General features: G+C 41.4%; 1 protein-coding gene across 4 annotated transcripts in view; it reads left to right on the top strand.

Moving 5' to 3' along the window:
* The window catches only part of STAU1 (staufen double-stranded RNA binding protein 1), a 40147-nt gene that overhangs the window by 19150 nt on the left and 2196 nt on the right, over nt 1-18801 (top strand). For 2 of the 4 annotated variants that reach the window (XM_081916839.1, XM_081916840.1), the window contains 10 exons: nt 3026-3164; nt 6074-6239; nt 9643-9741; nt 10836-11066; nt 11920-12063; nt 13885-14031; nt 14882-14954; nt 16206-16522; nt 17446-17568; nt 18465-18550. In XM_081916839.1, coding sequence (XP_081772965.1) covers nt 3026-3164; nt 6074-6239; nt 9643-9741; nt 10836-11066; nt 11920-12063; nt 13885-14031; nt 14882-14954; nt 16206-16522; nt 17446-17568; nt 18465-18550 — 1525 coding nt within the window. The remainder of the gene's footprint in view (nt 1-3025; nt 3165-6073; nt 6240-9642; nt 9742-10835; nt 11067-11919; nt 12064-13884; nt 14032-14881; nt 14955-16205; nt 16523-17445; nt 17569-18464; nt 18551-18801) is intronic. The other 2 variants (XM_081916841.1, XM_081916842.1) reach the window with 2 other exon arrangements.

Raw genomic sequence — 18801 nt, 5'->3', positions numbered from 1 at the left:
TGAGAAGCTGACTGAAAACAATTCATTTCAGCAAGGGACAAATTAAAAAACTAATAAATTCATTTTCCATTGTGTGGTATGGCTTTCTTGTGCACATGAACTGAGAAAACGGCACCAAACTGGTCCTGGCATGTGCAAGTATATATAATTCAAAGCCAGTCTGGACGTTCACTTCAGAATATTAGCTCTGTTCTTCCTCTACTGTGCTTCGCCTAGCAAACCCTGTAGAAAAACCAGAAGAGTAATAATGGAGCCATGGGGCCATATGGAACTAAATAATTGTGCTAGCTCAAGGTGTGCCCTGTGTCATCCCCAAATCTGCTCCAGAAGGGGGCTGGAGGAAAGCCAAGAAAGGATTTAGGAGGGTAGCAGAGGGAGAGGGATCTGTTGCAAAAGGGACAATCCTTGCATTGATTGAACATATCACTATGTAGAAAGCTACCCATATTTCATATGCTATTTTAATTTCTGTTGCCTACATTGGTTTTCTTTATTCCTCTTATGTAAAAAAACAAAAACAAAAAATCCACTATATAATACTAAATATTTCCAAAACTGAGAAAAGATAAGAAATGTATACAAATGCAAACTTTCTGATCTGTCTGAAGTTATTTACCCAGGAACAGCCCCCAGTGTTTGCAGAAAATACTATTGTTTATTTACACCATGCTTGCAGTAAGTCAAACAGGGATAAATGGAAACAGGAAGCTTTTCCCATGTCTACCAGACTTCCACTGAAAGCACTCTAGGCAACAGGTTAGTCTCATAAGAAAAAGGGATGGCTAAATGCATATTTGACATGGCCAGTCCAGGTCAGCCACATGAGGCAGTTTTAAGGCTTGTTCCAGTTGTAAAGGTAAAGGGAACCCTGACCATTAGGTCCAGTCGTGACCGACTCTGGGGTTAGGGTTAGGGAGCCGGCATTTGTCTGCAGACAGCTTCCGGGTCAAGTGGCCAGCATGACTAAGCTGCTTCTGGTGAACCAGAGCAGCGCACGGAAACACCGTTTACCTTCCCGCCGGAGCGGTACCTATTTATCTACTTGCACTTTGATGTGCTTTTGAACTGCTAGGTTGGCAGGAGCTGGGACCGAGGAACGGGAGCTCACCCCGTTGCGGGGATTCGAACCGCCGACCTTCTGATCAGCAAGTCCTAGGCTCTGTGGTTTCTGTTCCGGTTGTAGTGTGTGCAAATAAGGTTTCCTAATCTTACACTAATGCAGGTAGGAGGCAGTTCTTTCCCCTGGCTACATGATGGACCATTAACACACCTGGTTATGATAGTAACAAATTTGCCAGCAAAGAAATCAAGTAAGCAGCTAACTAGGGAGATGCTTAAAGTTTAGAGAAAATAGTTGTTTTGCCCGAAGAAGCTTACACAATTTAAAAGACTTTTGTCACAGGGAGTGCAGAAGATGGCATGGTGCTCTCTTTTACCAGGTGATGATAATCCTGGAAATCAGGGATTTCCTAAATAGTAGGTTGCAGGACTTGGTTGCCCATAGAGTAATATCCTTATGAGTTAGTTGTAATTAGCTTTCCTTCAAAGGATATGACATCATTTTGATGTATGGAATGAGCTTGGAAATAAGTAGTTTGTGCCACCAAGATCTTGGATGTGCTGTGGAATTTTTATTTTACGTTTTTTCCTTTTGAGAACAGATCCCCATGCCATGTCACAAACTGCTTCCAAAACTCCTTGGTGTCAAGGGAAGATTGCTAGGGATGGGTGGGTAAGGGGATGCTGCTGTTTTTGACAGTTGACAGCTTACGTAGACTTGCTGAAATGTGTGGGTCTTCAGTAAATCTCCCAGCTCCTTGCCTTTCTCTAATGTCCCTGGCTCTGCTGTCATCTGTCCTCAACTGTGGTTGCACTTGCCTTTCCATACCATGCTTTTTAGTCTTCCTTCCCAGCTTTGTTTTAAGCAGTTTCGGGGGGCAGGGCTTAGATAAGAACATGCAGCTTTAAGATACCAGGCAGCAACATCTCCTGTCTTCCCTTAATTTGGTTCACAGTAACACATTTTCTACTGATAGACATTGGATAAAAGCCTTATTCAAGTGTGCTTTATTGCATTTTGTTGCTTTTTTATCTGTAGAATATGAGCTTTTAAAACTCATATTGCCTGACAGTTGTGTAAGTCTCTGGGGAAATAGTGATATTTAATCAAGACAAAGAAATCTAGAGCGCTATTTGTGGCTTTTGAGGTTTTTCAGAATCTTGGATGGAGTCCAGAGAGCTCCATGCATGTGCTTAATATGCCTCCATGCACTTGTAAAGGATTTGTGGGGGGTTTTTTTTGTCCCCTTCCAGGTGCAGTCCCTTGCACTGCACCAGATGCTGCTATGAAGCTTTCTCGGACCTTCATAGTGACTTCTGAAGCACATAGACTATGGCTTGGGGTGGTTGTTGGGGGCATGGATGCTGGAATGCTCCAGCTCACTTGAAGCCCAGGTGTAGAGTTTGGATTTCTGCCATTGATTTTAATTCTCCAAAATTGAGAATTTGCAAACAGTGCCAAGGTACTATGCAAATAAGAAGAGGCGTGCAGTCAGATAAAAGATCGATGTGGGCAGCATGTGAGCTCTCAGTGAGGGGAAAAGGTGTTTATATTAAACCAAGCATGTGTAATGCAAGCTTTTGTAGTCATGATAACCTTCAGTTTGAAGAACAGCATGTCTTCCATATTCTACTCATATAGTGCTAGGCTTTCCAGTCAAATGCCAGTATTTAAATATCAGTTTGCAAATACAAATCAAGTTATATGCTGCAGCAAAAATCTATTCACATGGCATTTGCATTAACACTTGGTTTCTGTAAAATAAGCATGACTCCCCTGAACAAATTTAAATGACAAATTGCTTTCTGTCCTTATTTAATACACATGACCTTCTCTTCCTACCACCCATCCCTTTGATGCTTCTCAAGTTTACTCCTAGCTATCGGGGGAATGAATGTCTGAGGCACAGTGTGGAATTCTCTCTGACCTCCACCTTTAACAGTTGCTTTATCTTCTTCTCTTTAGATAGTGTAACCCCCACAGTGGAGCTGAATGCGCTTTGTATGAAGCTGGGAAAGAAACCAATGTACAAGCCTATAGATCCTTACACAGAGATGAGGTCCACTTACAACTACAGTATGAGAGGTGGTGCTTATCCCCCACGGTATGTCATGCCATTATTCACTCTCCTGTAATGAAGTCCTCCGATCACACTCTTTCAAATTCACAATTTTGGTACTTGTGAAGAATACTGCACTTGTCTTCCTAGTATAGTGATTCTCAGACTTATTTCTCTGGGCCACACTTTCAGAATAAAGATTTGCTTGTGCCATGCCGCACCATTGTTATTTTTATTTTATTTTTTGTTAAGAAATACACTGGGAAACAAAAAGGAAAAACTCCTACCAGTGCTTGACTTAGAACAGCAGAACACAAATGCTTTATAGTATGATCACGTGACATCCAGAAAGCATTAAACAAGGCAGCTACATAAGAACATGAATCATTCCCAAAATATAATTATAAGTGAACCTCTTAAATATGTACCTTAAGTACGTTTATGATCTTGCTTTTGCTGAGTAATCTCATTTATATTAGGTCTAATTTGCAAGAACCAAACTCTCATCTCTTCATCAACAGGAAGAATCTTTTCTATTTTCTAATCTTTTGTATTCTAGCAGGCTTAATCATTTTGTTAGCTATTGTATGTGGTTTATTATTATTAATTAAATTTGTATACCACCCTTCGTCTGTAGATTACAAGGTGGTTTTGTCTGTTGAGCAGTCAATTCAGCCACTTGGTAAGATATAATTTGCATCTTATCTGAGACTTCTACTCGTTTTTCAAAACAAGATCATTGACATTTCTGCTGTTCCAAAAGCCTTTCAAAATATTGAAAATTCTTGTTTGCCAGATTTCCATGTTTGACAACAGATGTCTTCATCTTGTCTTTGCCCATATTGGACTGGGAAAAGCTTCCCAAACACGTGGCTGAGGGACGTTTTCCTCTCCATTCCATGTGAAATCAAGACTCAAAATAGCTATCCGCATATTGTTGACAAACTTTCTTGTTTGGATGTTTGCTTGGGCCTGCTACCAGTGTCAAATTAAATGGGTCTTCTCTAGCACTCGGTTCGAACGGTGATTTTGGATCACAACTAGGATTGTCCTCAATATCACTTGATGCTTTTGCTCTCATTTTGAAAATATATCTATCCATATCCCTAAAATTAAAATAAATAAATTGATACTCTACTATACTACACTAAAATGTTAAAATATTTATTTGATGATTGTCATTGAACCTTCCTGCCACACTTGCCATCCTCTCCTGCCACCCAAGTGTGGCATGCTACACCCTTTGAAAAGCAGTGTCCTAGGACAAGCAGGTTTTATGCATGAGCTGCACAGACAGTTAAAAGGCAACCATTCAAAACATCTGGTTCCACAATACAGTCATACCTCGGGTCACAGACGCTTCAGGTTGCGTTTTTTTGGGTTACGGACCACCAAAACCCGGAAGTACTGGAACGGGTTACTTCAGGGTTTTGGCGGTCGTGCATGCGCAAAAGCACCAAATCACACTTTGCGCATGCGCAGAAGCACTGAATCGCAACCTGCGCGTTCACAGATGCGCCGCTGCGGGTTGCGAACGTGCATTCCGCACGGATCACATTCTCAACCCAAGTGTCCACTGTAATGGCCAGCTATTGCTGCACTGCAAAACCCCAATTCTGAATCACCAAAATAATACCACAGCCTTCCCAAGCTTAGCTATAGTGAAGAAGAAAAAATGGATGATTCAGCTGTCCAAAGATCCATGGTATCTGGAATAGAGGACACACCAGAGAAAAGGCTGAGAGCCAAGATCCACTTAGAGGAGCAGATTTTTGGGAGAAGGAGGGGGCTGCACCCCTCAGCCTTTCTAAGTACTACATTTGTGTAGCGGATGGGAGTACACCTGCTGCACACTATTGGAGAATGAGAAGGTTGGCACTTTGCCCCCAAGCCAATTAAGCCACACTTCTACAGCCTCCTGGCAACAGCCTCAGTCTCCCTGGTGAGGCTTCATAAACACTTTTAGAACTCTTTATTTAAAGCACCCCATTCTCTTTGTTTCTAGATGCAAAGGGAAAACTGGTTTCATGCCGTCTTACCCTTTATTTATAAAACTCTTTACAAAATGTCAAGGTTGTATACAGCAACGTATGCAGATACAACAAAATATAAAATACCATTGAAAAATAATAATTAAAATCACTGGCTCTACTTAAGAAAACATAAACAACCTAATAGGCCTGATGGAATAAAAAGGTCTTCCAAGGACACTTGAAAACTAGCAGTGAAGGTGTATTCCGCAGAATGGGACTGGCGACATTAAATCCTTGAATTCTGGTTGTAACCGGTCGGACTGCTGAATAACTAACACCACTCCTGGATTATCTCTGTGATCAAGCTGAGATATAAGGGCTCAGGTTGTCCTTAAGCTATTATGGACCCAACCTGTTGAAAGGAGCCATACACCTTTTTCTTCTTTTTTGCTCCCAAATCTTTTCCTTTGCAGTGTGATAAACATCCCTGCAACCTCCTCCTCCTCCAAAAAGCAACATCATTCGAAAATGTGAAAACAAAAGCTAGGAAGTGAAAATGGTGGTCTGCATTTTGGGGGGGGGGATGGGGGCACGCTACACTAAACAGCCAGTCTCCTTTTTCTTGTAGGTTCAGTTGGCCTAAATAAAGTGGACAGAATTTACGGGCCTGAGCTTGTAACTTTTAAAAACAAATATTCTATTGAATGCAGCCGAATACATTAATAGCTTAACTTGCTGGTTGAGTTCAGAAATGTTTAATGTGTGTTGGTAGCTTTATGCTTCTGGCTTTAATGTTAATGCTTCTAGTCATGCAGTGTCTGCACTGTAAGTGCTGCAGTCAAACCTTTGAGGGCCAACAGTTGATTCATTGTGTTCAGTGCTGTTTCTCCACTTAACGCTTTATTTGAGCCCTGTCTGCTGGCAAGGATGACCTTGTACACCCCCCTCCAGGCCTGAAATGTCAAGTCTTTCTCTTTTCAGGTACTTCTATCCATTTCCTGTGGGACCCTGGCTCTACCAAGTGGAGCTCTCCATCGGGGGACAGCAGTTTCACGGGAAAGGAAGAACAAGACAGGCTGCTAAACATGACGCGGCTGCTAAAGCACTGAAAATCCTGCAAAATGAGCCCTTGCCTGAAAAACCGGAGGTAGTATGTCTAAAACATAGTAGAAGTTAACTGTTTTGAAATTAGCGTTTTGGTTTGCCCCCAAATGCTGTTGCTTTAATGTGTGAAGGCTTGCACTCACATATTTTTCTGTCGCTTATGATAAGCCTGACTGTGGCACTTGGTGGTTCCCCTATTTAGCCATAGTGAACTGTGGTACCTCTCTGCTTGACAGCCCTGTCGCTAATGAAGTGTAAATGCATCAGTTACTCAAGTGCTAGCAAGGTAAAGAGGGAAGATATTTGCAGAGTTTTGGCCTCCTCCAAGGCTGCTATTCTTTCCTTCTCAGTTCCTTGCATTGCCCCAAGGCAGACCCAACCAGCCAGCTGCTCCTCACTGGTTTTAAGCATCTCAGCCTAGAGAATGTGTCACAGATACAGCAGGTCTCATAAAATGGTGCCTCGGTCACTTAACTATATTGCATTGTGAAAATTACATCTTCAAAGTCAAGGCTTTGGGGTATATAAGTGGATATACCCAGAATTTGGAGCGAGGGTGGGAAATGAGCTCGATATTTGGATGTGGTAGTAAGTTTAAAAAACGAATTTGGGCCCCAGGTTATATTTAGTTCAGTTTAGAATAACGGAGAGTACACAGTGGCATAACTCGAGGTAGATCTATAGTCAAGTCTGTGCTGGAGTTAAATTGATTTCAGATTTTGCAGCAACCGCTGTCAAGTCTTTGAGACACTGTAGAAATTGTGAATGGGAGACCAGTTTTCCCACAGAGTATATTTAAGTAGTACTGGAACAGCAACTGGAATTCTATAAATAGGTTCCACTCAGTGTTGGCTGCAGAACGTTATTGTTAAAGCTGTCACTACTTTGAAAATACAGCATAATTCTTTTCTGTAATCAGCATCAGAACTGCATTGAAACTCCATATTCTACCTTACCCATAACTTGGGTTACATGAAGAATAACAGCCGAAGCAGAACTGAATTACTGGCATCGTGTCATTTTGCAGATGCATCTGGATGAACATTAAACTGTTTAATTTGGCATTGCCCTAGAAGCTGCCTGAAGTATTAACTTTAATAAAGTTTACCTTGACCAGCACCAGTTCTTCAGGGGCTTGGATCAAGCAGTCTTCTCACACTGCTCTCTGAGGCCTTCTTAACTAGAGAGATCAAATTCTGGGACCTTCATACGTTCCGTGTGTGCATAGATGTTTCTTAAATAATGTGTTGAGTTTTTTCTTCCTCTACCCCTTACATTATTTCCTGTTGACAGCAAAATAAAATTCTAAAGAACTGTTCTCTCCTTTAACTTCTCTTACATTCTCATTTGCTCCGCTGTTGTTGTTTAGTCGTTCAGTCGTGTCTGACTCTTCGTGACCCCATGGACCAGAGCTTTGCTTTGCCCCATGGACCATTAGCTCCGCTAGCTAGCTCCAATTAACTTAATTTTGCATGATACCTATTTGGAAAGATTATTGTACTTTTGCTGTGTGTACCACTGCATGGCTGTTTTGCCCGGCCTCTAGAAGGGCGTGTGTATTTGCTTTCAACCTCAATATCCTCATCAGCATGCTTGTTAATTGTTATGAATTATCTGAAGCATGTGTTCAGAGTTTTGTATATGCATGGCTTTATATAGGCCTAAAAGTGATTGCTGCTTTATGAATGGAGCTTGTTTGAAGAATCAAATCATAAACTGGCACCTTAAAAATGGCTCAGTCAGAACATTTTATTTCCTTGATCTTACAGCCTGACATTCTGCCATTATCTCCTCTGTACTATAATTCCCCGGTTAATAAATAACTGAGCCACTAATTCTCCAAACTTGGGCTTATTTGGCAATGTTGCTTCAGTCCGTATATTTTTTTAAACCCATGGTAGTAAAATAAGTAGAAAAGAGATTCAAGGTCTTAGCTTGCATTGGGGAGTCTTTTTTATAGATAGAGAGAAGTCCCATAACTTAAATGCTTAGCTTTTAAGGTGAAGGCTTAGAGCCCTCCCCTCCCTGTGTTTGGCTTTCTAATACTGGAAGAGATGAGATGCGTTTTTGAGTAGGTGAAGAAAGACTCAACAAAACATAATGTCTTTGAGTGTAGAGGGGGGGGGGTTTAATGAGCCTCTCGGTTTACATTTTATTATTGCCTGCTTAGATATAGATTGTCTATTTTATTGATCACTTACTTTTATATTACTTGTTTTAAAAAGCTGTTGATTCATTGAGTATTTTCTTACAAATATTTTAAATTATTTATGTAATCCACTTAGTTTTCTGATTAAGTGGTATATAAATCTTGATGAACAAATAAAACGTTATTTTAGTTTTATTGATTTTCTTCGTCTTTAAGGATGTTTGTATTTCTGCCCTGGGACCATTTGGTAAAACGTCAGAAATAAATAATGAACCACTAGTTTTACAAAGTAACTCAATCACATTTGCTAATTCTTAGCATTCGTGGACTGTACTGTGTCTCTCTCTGTGTATAAAATGTCTGCTGAAACTTCCGTAGCTAGAGTGTGTGCTGATTATGATTTGTGTGGCGTCTTGAGTGTGTTCTGCATAGCTTATTTTCCCTTCCCTTGGAGCACAATAATCTAAGTAGAAAAGGACATTCCACTGACTACTTAAATGCCAGATCTGTCATTCTGAAAGGCATGGCAGATATAGGAAGCAAATACTATGCAGAAAACTCTCTGAGAGATTAGTTGTTGCAATAGAAAATAGTATTTCTCCTCAAGCAAGGGAATGTCATATGACTCCAGTCTTCACTGGGTGAATACCACAATTCAGCTCCAAAGGACTGCATTAGGTGTTTGTAAAGAGTTGGGTGCACCCAATGGATTTAATTGCTGCTTCTTCCCTTTTAGTTGCAGCTCCTGTGCTAGACAGCAGACCACTTTTGAAAACTGACCTTTATAAAAGGAGCTTTCCATGTGGCATTGGGTGGGGTAGGGAGTCTGCGGTTGGCAAACCCAGGCACAACACTCCCCTCAGGCACGCAGATATTCTCTGGGTTAATAATGGCCTGAAATTGGAAAAGCTGAAAATGGGTAAATAAGATTGGGCTTGTATTTTGAAAATGTATTTTATAAAGCTCTGAACTTTATTGCCAGTTTTTACAGTTTGCCTGCAAGTAATTTCATGTAGACACCAAAATTAACCTCTCCCATGCTTCATGTGCATCTTTCGGAACTGCTGGCTGTTTCCCCGTAGATTTTTCAGACAAGGGAATAACTCTGGAAAATCTCCTTGGCATGTCAGGCACTCGTGATGAAAACTGTCCTTGAGCCTTCAGTTTAATCTCCTGGGGGTTGAGTGGAGAAAATCATGTTTAATATTATGATACTAACCTTAGATACTGTGTGTGGCAGATTTGTTAGTGAGTCGGTGCAAAAGAAGCTTCTTCAATATCATTGTTCTTCTCTTAGATTAATGGCAGAGAACCAGATGATGAAAATCTCAATAAATCTGAAATAAGCCAAGTGTTTGAGATTGCACTTAAAAGGAACTTGCCTGTGAATTTTGAGGTAGGTTTAGTTAATTGCTCTAAAAGTGGTTTTACTTTAGAATACTGAAGGTAGCACTACTTGGCGGGTGGGGGGAGATAATTTGGGGCGGAATACAGCTGGGCTTTAAAATCGTGTGTTAAAATATATCCTGATTCTCTTTCCATGGGTCCAGTAGTTTTGTTTCATAGCGGAAAGCCATTAAAAGGGGAAATATGAGAAGCTGTGTGCTGGCAGCATTTAAATTCTTCCAATGTATTTGGAAGGAACGGCAGATGCCACTAATGTCATAAAATGTTGCAGATATATTTGCTTATGTGAGTGGGAGGGAGGGTGTCACTGATTTCCCCTTTGCTGCAGCCCCCACACTGTGTACCACCCGACCCCAAAGGTTCCTCCAGCCCTCAGAAGCAGATGTGCAGGTGCATGAGGGCTGCTGTGGAAAGGGACTTCATTGCAAGGGGAAGGAGCTCTTCCCATAAATGGAAGTCCACTCTTGGTAGTTGGATTCAGTGGGTAAGGCTATTGAAAGGATTAGAAGAATGGGCAAGTTGAATTATCCTGTTATGAGAGTATAAATATCTAATGTAATTTCTTTCTGTTTAAGAATGTACTGTCTTGCTGTTTATTGTGTGTAGAGTGCAAGAAAAAAGAAAATTTATTCAGTACCAAATATGTCCCTTTGTTGCTTTATTATGAATTGATATTTGGATACTTGCTTAACGTTAAGCATGGATGCATGCCAAGGTTTATAGCCTTTTAATTTTTTTAAGTAAAAACTGCCACAGACCTAAATATTTGTAGTTGGGGCAAAACGTAGTGCCCCCAAAAGACTAACTTTGTACATACGGAATAAAATAAGACTTGCAAAGACTGTCTTTAGCATGTAAAGTTTAGCTGGGTTTACATTTTTAACCTGCATGGGGTGGGGTAATGTACTGAGAGGCTTTTAAAATATAGCCACTTCCCGCTTTATTAGGAATGTTGTTTAAATTAGCCTTGTTCTTCCCTAACCCACCCCCCAAAAAAATTGTAGTTTAGTATATGTGAGTAAAGTTTGCTACAACCATTTTACCCTACCATTTTTAATAAATGTTTATCACGCTTTCACTCAGTTTTTCCCTCTGAAACAGGTGACCCGGGAGAGCGGTCCCCCTCATATGAAGAGCTTCGTAACAAAGGTATCTGTGGGAGAATTCATGGGTGAGGGTGAAGGCAAGAGCAAGAAGATCTCAAAGAAGAACGCGGCCATAGCAGTCCTAGAGGAATTGAAGAAACTGCCTCCCCTTCCTACGGTTGAGAAAATGAAGCCACGAATCAAAAAGAAAACAAAATCAATAGTCAAGGTGAGAGAAGTATGCGCTTAGCCAAACCTCAGCTGTTGTAGAAGGAAATTCTTGATATGTTTAAGGAAGCTGTCTTCCACCATAGCAGACACCTCTCTCTGTGCCTGTAGTCATCGGAACTCTTTGTTCACTGTTGTTACGCCAAACTAGTGGTGATTCTGTATCAGCAAGGAAGCACTTAACTTGTCTAAATGCCAGGACCTGTGCTGTGTGTTTGCTGCCATCTGTAATCCAAATGTTCTTGTGCAGCTGTTTTGGTGGAGGCTTGCATAGTAGGCATTCTTAGTGTATGAAGCATAGCATGCATGTTCAGCTTTCATGTAACAGCCTTGTGCAGAAATCAGGCATAGATTAATCTAATGAGCACAATTGGTGATGTAGTATATCAGATCTCCTTTTTAAAAACAAACAAACAAAAAAGGTCCAGCACCATAGGGAGCATAGAGACAGTTCATTTGCAAGTAAGTAAAATTTTCAAACTGAAAATTGTTTCAGTATAATTTATTTCTGAAATAATTGTGATCGTAACCTTATTACTGATGAACGCTGGAGGTTGTGATGCTGTAGATACCTTTCCCTGAGTCAGTTTGAGCTTCCTGTGTCTATGTATCATGTTTGCAGTTGATACTGGTTTTGTTTTGTTGTCTTCTTAAAGTGATTCAGAATAATTCTTCGCAACTGTGTCTAACTCTGCAACATGTACCAATACTTCCTGAAAACCCAATAGCAAAGTTAACAGTTAAAAAAACACCAACCCAACACCACCCTATCTCCTGGAGTGTTTTCATGGGAATGTGATGTATTGGAACTGCTCTTGCCAACTGTTGGCTGATTCTTGCTTTTTCTATCTAAGTTGCAGACAAGTCCCGAATACGGCCAAGGTATGAATCCCATTAGCAGACTGGCTCAAATACAGCAAGCAAAGAAAGAGAAGGAGCCAGAGTACATGCTCATCACAGAACGTGGACTTCCGAGGCGCAGGGAGTTCGTGATGCAGGTTTGTGTTGAGCTCAGCACTTTATCCAGGACAGGGCAGCCATGTAATTAATTGATTTATTTGAATTTATAAGCTGCTTTGGGCCACGACGGCCCTCCAAGCAAGATTGCAATAAAACCACAATAGAATATCATAAAAACCTCAAACAGTTCATATAAAAAATGCACGGCAGCAGTTTATCTTGTATTAAATAATTGATCAAAGTTTCTTGGCCTGGCAGAGCAATATTTAAGGTGCTGCAAAGACATTTTTTACAATCGAGTGAGCCGGCTGAATTTCCTTGAGGAACAGAACGTAGGTGGTACCACCAAATGAAACTCCTATTTTTTGGTTAGAAGGTAATCTTAATGCATATTGCTTTGGGTGCTACTGCCATCTATCTGGTAGATCTTAACACAGAAAGGGAGTGGGATGGGCATATATGTGGAAGCAGATGCACTTTTAAATATCACAGACTTCAAAGGTTTAAAATCAGCATAGATAGTGAATTGAATCCAGAAGCACACCTGGTAAATAATAATAATTTAATAATAATTTATTATTTAAACCCCACCCATCTGGCTGAGTTTCCCCAGTGAGGTTTTACCCACAGTGATGCTCATAGAAAATGGATGTCATATTATCTCTGTGGGGAGAAGCACACAAGATGTGGGACCAGATGACAGTTTCTGAACTATTCAAGGGAAGCCCCATGTAAAATGCACTGCAGAAGCCAAGAGGCTATCACAGATGAGAGCCTTGCATTAGACAACCAACCTATGCTATGCAGAATGTAGTCCCGTGCTAATTTCAACACAGTGTATTTCTATGGTGCTCACATAATTTCCTCCTTGCATCTGTTGCTGACCGAAAGCTACTGTTGCTTCTAGAAGCCGCTGCAGCAGAGCTTGCTTACTCTTTCTCTTTCCCCCAGCCAGCCCCTGTGATGCAGCTGTCTAGTGGTAGTGGTAGGAGGAAGGGAAGAGTTCTCCATGGCCGGCCAGCAGCTTGCTTCCTCTGGTTTTTGCTGTCTTTATATCATGGGGAACTTTTTTATTGGTGTGACAGCAGTACGTGATGATTTGAATTCTATTTTCTCTTGCTGGGAGTGCATTGTCTTTGTGTCCCAAACTCTTATGGAGGTGAAGATAAGCAGGAAATAGCTGACGACTTCTTCCCATGGCTGTCATAGGTTCATTCGATACTCCATCCCTATCATGTTACCATACATTATTGTATTCCATATTCCTCCTTAGCCCACACTTGCCACCCCTTCTCCTTCTGCTGACATAGTCCTCTGTTCTCTCCCTGGTTTGGATTTTCATATTCTTCAAGGTTCATAATGAGATCAGTGTGCTATATTATTAAAGTAGAATTCTGGGAAGCCTTGTCTTCGTCTGCTAGTCCATTCTCATAGAATCCTTTGGAAGCTCTATGCCTTGTAAATGCAGAAACTGCTTAGATGAGCAGCATGTTGCAATAGTATTTGGGAGCTGTTACAGGGGCTGAAGAACATTGAGATCATTGCAAAGCACAAAATTGATTGCCACATGCATGCTAATAGATTTCTAATCATGTTATCTTGATACTATACTCTGGACACTTCCAGAATCAAAACTTATTTGGAGCGTTAAAACAAACATAAAAGCCAGAGGGAAAGTCTTGGAGCACGAATTGCCTGCTTTGTGTGTCAGTGCCTGCAGTCAGTGGCATGGAGGCACCATAACTTGGCTATCCTCCAAGGCCATATTTGGATACATTACTAATGATCACTGGTGTTTAGTTTCCCCTTCCTACATAAAGAGATACTTGTTCTAATAATCCATTTCTCCATACTTCTAGGTGAAAGTTGGCATGCACACAGCCGAAGGAATGGGAACTAACAAGAAGGTAGCAAAGCGTAATGCAGCTGAAAACATGCTGGAGCTCTTAGGATTCAAAGTCCCTCAACCACAACCCCCAAAGCCAGCACTAAAGACAGAAGAAAAGGTAAGACATCTTAAATGATGGGCTGTTCAAGTTCAGGTGGGGACTTGTGTACTGAAGATTATCCAGACTGTAAAATTCACAGGTGTAGGGTTGTCCTGGGGCCATCAGGGTGGTTGTAAACTGGGTCATTTAGACCAGGCATGTCCAATGGGTAGATCACTGCCATTTTTTAAAATAGTGGGAGTAGATCGCAGTCTCTTGGGAGTTGGACGTGTCTAATTTAGGCAACTTCAGTTTCTTGACTCGGTTGTAGGCATGATCTTGCTTACCTTATAAAATCCATTTTTTTCTGTGTCAATAATAAGTGGGTTGTGCTGAATCCCAAATATAGTCCTTTATTAAGGTCCTGCATTTCTTGCAATTCTATAGCGTGCATGGTTGCCAAAACGAGTCTAAACCAGTGTTTCCCAAACTTGGTTCTCCAGCTGGTTTTGGACTACAACTCCCATCACCCCTAGCTAGCAGAGCCAGTGGCCAATGATGATGGGAATTGTAGTTCAAAAATAGCTGGAGACCCAAGTTTGGGAAACACTGGTCTAAAAGCTAAAGGTCGATGTGTAAGAAGCATCATAAGGAGAGAGAAACCATATCTGCTATGGATATGGACAAATTTCAGCAGGGCCCTTGGAGTGAAACAAGATGCTTGCCCCAACATCGCTGATGACCTAGTGTTCCATTAGGTGGCAATGAGGGCAAGTCTCATCTCTTAGGTTCAGAGGGATGGCCCTGGGTTGTTGATTTTTGCTATTGGGGTGGTGTAAGAACAAAGTGGCGTAGCCTTTGTTTAGAAAAGGTGTTGGAAACGCTCGACTCTTCAGCGCAGTGGCATAACAACTCTCTTTTGTGCTAGACGCCAGTAAAGAAGCCAGGTGATGGAAGAAAAGTTACGTTTTTTGAGCCTGGCTCTGAAGAAACATCTGCTAGTAAGTGACCTTCATTTCATTCTTCTTTTACTTTATTATATTGGTATGATGGCTGTATCAGAGCAGATTGACATTCTGTGATTTCAAGAATTGAAGGTCAGTTAGGGCATACTACTTGGTTGATAGTTAAAGGTAAAGGTAAAGGTACCCCTGCCCGTACGGGCCAGTCTTGACAGACTCTGGGGTTGTGCGCCCATCTCACTTAAGAGGCCAGGGGCCAGCGCTGTCCGGAGACACTTCCGGGTCACGTGGCCAGTGTGACATCGCTGCATCTGGCGAGCCAGAGCTGCACACGGAAACGCCGTTTACCTTCCCGCTAGTAAGCGGTCCCTATTTATCTACTTGCACCCGGAGGTGCTTTCGAACTGCTAGGTTGGCAGGCGCTGGGACCGAGCAGCGGGAGCGCACCCCACAGCAGGGATTCGAACCGCCGACCTTTCGATCAGCAAGTCCTAGGCGCTGAGGCTTTAACCCACAGCGCCACCTGTGTCCCGGTTGATAGTTACTAGGCATTAAATAGGTAGAATGGGTCACCCAGGTAGACCAGGGGACACTAGGGCTTGGCGATATCTGGTTTTCAACAGTGTGATGTTTCAGCAGCTAAATATCACAATATACCAATATATCACAATGTCTGAAATAAGTATGGAGCTATGTGGAGTCATTGGCTGGCTTCAGTTTTTCCTGCATCGTGATTTTTGCCGGCACCTGCTCTTGTGATTCGCTGCCCCCTCCCTGCATGAGGCAGGGGGAGAGCTGAGATGGCAGAGTTAACAGGGCTGCAGGAATCGAGAGAAGCTTTGGGTGGCTTTATGGTTTTCCCACCTTGTGATTTTTGCATAGCATGTACACACATATGTGAAAATAAGTTTGCTGGCCCAGTAATATAAAGGTTTGACCATTTGCTTATTTCCCAAGGTATATTTCCAGAGCAATGCATGCGCAGAGGGTGATGCAAGATTTATTTATTTTTTAACCCACTCTGATAAAACTAAAATACTGATTTATTTATTTTTCTATTTGGAAAAGACTTTCAAAGTTTTGGCTCATATCAGGCATTGCTTGGGACATTAGCCTTATTGCTTGGGACATTAGACCCAGAAGGAATGTTACCATCTTGCTCAAGGCTAGGATAGGGTTTGGATTTCAGAAGCGATTTTGGATTTTGTGCTCTGTGATCTGCCATTTTGTGTATGACCAGACCCTTGCCAACTAATGAAACTTTTTTTGTTGGTTCTGTCTCGTCACTAGGTAATAAAGAGGATGAGTTCAGGATGCCTTATCTCAGCCATCAGCAGCTTCCTGCTGGCATTCTTCCCATGGTCCCTGAGGTTGCACAGGCTGTAGGAGTTAATCAAGGACACCACACCAAAGAGTTCAACAGGGCAGCCCCCAATCCTGCCATGGCTACTGTGACAGCTATGATTGCTAGAGAGCTATTATACGGTGGCACTTCTCCTACCGCTGAGACCATTTTAAAAAACAGCTCCTCGGGCCATGTGCCCCACGGACCTCTCACTAGACCTTCCGAACAGTTGGACTACCTTTCCGGTGTTCAGGGAATCCAGGTAAATCGGTTGTAAGCAGCATAATTCAAGGTGTCTCTTCATAGGATTTGACTTGCTCAATAAAAACCTTGTTTCACAAAACCATATGGGACGGGTACCAATTCATGCATGTCAGCCTTTTGCCTAAGACAGAAAGTTTCCTATGCTTTTGAAAACCAATATATTACACTTTTTAAAATGGAACGTTTCCCAGCTAGTATACAACTTGAAGGCTGTTCCTATGTTTTTTTGTGCGTTGTCTGTTTAATTACTCAACAAAAACATAGCCCTGTCCATCAAATACTGCACTAAAATAACTTCTGTTCATCTCTGTATGGCTTGCGCCAGAGCCTCTTCTCTTTGAAGAAGAAGCCGGCTCATGCAGTTGAAGTGTATGTCTGAATTTCTTCCTCAGAGACATTTAGATTCAGCATACTTTTTGACTTGTTTTCCATTCTTACATGTGTACCAATCTACATGATCAGGATAATTATGCAATTGACTTTTTCTGGACTAGGCTCCCTGCAGGTGAGAGCTTCCTCCAGTTTTAGAATGTTGCTGAGGAAGCAATCTCCTTGCATATAGGGAAGTAGCATACTCGTTGAGATGCCCAATAAAAGCCCTTCCTGGTGTACCACTTTCCTACATTTTAGAGGACCATTCTAACAAGAAGCAGTTCACATGAGTAGAGTGAAAGTTTAGCCCACCTCCAATTCTCCATCACATGCAGAACACCTGAAAGATAGATGAGGTTTTTCTTTTCTTTTCTTTTCACTGTGGTTTGGAGTAGACAAGAACAGGGATCTTTTTCTGTCTGGGAGAAGCTCCTGCTTGTTACCATATCAATGTTGCAGTACTAATGAGAGTTCTGGGGAGCAAATAGGAGCTTGCTTAGAGGGTTGGGGGACACCTGTTTGGAAATAATTCAAACTTTTTTTTCTTAGGTTGAATACAAAGATTTCCCCAAAAACAACAAGAACGAATTTGTGTCTCTTATAAATTGTTCCGCTCAGCCGCCACTGATCAGCCATGGAATTGGAAAAGATGTTGAATCTTGCCACGATATGGTAAGAGAACGTGGAGTTGATTTTATATAAATGAATTGTGGACCAGTCATTAACTTCCTCCAATGTGATCACTTAAACATTCAGATGGATGGGAGTCTAGATTAGGCATCTTTAGTTTTTTTTCTCTTTGGGTCCAAGAGAAACCCATTGGAGTGATGACAAATGTTGACTAATGGAGGACAGTTTGTGAAATGTGTAGGTGTCTGTTGCTGCTCTACTTGAGGGAACCAGTGTGAATTAGGAACCAGCACACTTTCCCATTAAACAACAGTATATCTTCACTGAGCCAGCTGCTTTTAAAGTCTCTGAGATGCTCCATCCTAGTAGATTTCACTGCTCAGATATCTCATGCTGGTGTGTCTTACAAAAGAGAAACCTACAGTGGTGCAAAAAGTTTTGTCGTAGAAGCCTTAGTTTCAGAGTTCTGAGTTGACCAGAACTTTAGGCTACATACAGGGCATTCTTCCCATGCTGAGCCCTAGTTCTTACATTTGCATACCTAACTTGCCCAGTTTATCCATGAGAAATGATCTTCATTCTGTGCAGCTTGGAAATGGGAAAATGGCAAGTCTGCTAATTGAGGCCATGGAAATCCTGTATGGAACAATTCCTTTTCATTTCTGTGTACATGAATGACCAACTTTAGCAGAGTGTTGGGTGTTTTTAATACACATTGCCCAGTATTCTTCCAGCCATTTATCACAACATGCATCCATTATTTATTTATAAGCATTGATGAACCACCTAACATTTCAACAGTCTAAATAAAAAGAAGAAATCATTGAAACAAAAATACAATCTAAAACCAGTAATATAAAAGCTTAATTCAGTGACTTCAGACACGTAAAACATCCATGTTATATGCAGACATTTAATTCAATCTTTTCCTTCTTCAGGCTGCATTAAACATCTTAAAATTGCTGTCTGAGTTGGACCAACAAAGTACAGAGATGCCAAGAACAGGAAATGGACCAATGTCTGTGTGAGTGAAAATGATCTTTTCTAGCATTTACCTCCTTGAGTGAAAATGATCTTTTCTAGCATTTACCTCCTTTTTTACTAAACAAAAAACCCAGCCACAACATTATAACCGTTTCACAGAAATATCATTTGCCTTTAGAGAAGTATTTGTTTACATGGAGAGTTATAAAAATCAACCTTGTATCACATTGGCAGATGAGTGGGAGAGCAGGTTTATGCCCAGCCGTTGTCCATTTAGTATCACAGCTAGTC

This window comes from Podarcis melisellensis, assembly GCF_964234715.1.
Source record: "Podarcis melisellensis genome assembly, chromosome: 6".
NCBI lineage: Eukaryota > Metazoa > Chordata > Lepidosauria > Squamata > Lacertidae > Podarcis > Podarcis melisellensis.
The sequence above is the reverse complement of the archived record's forward strand: the minus strand, read 5'-3'. Positions and strand labels throughout refer to the sequence as shown.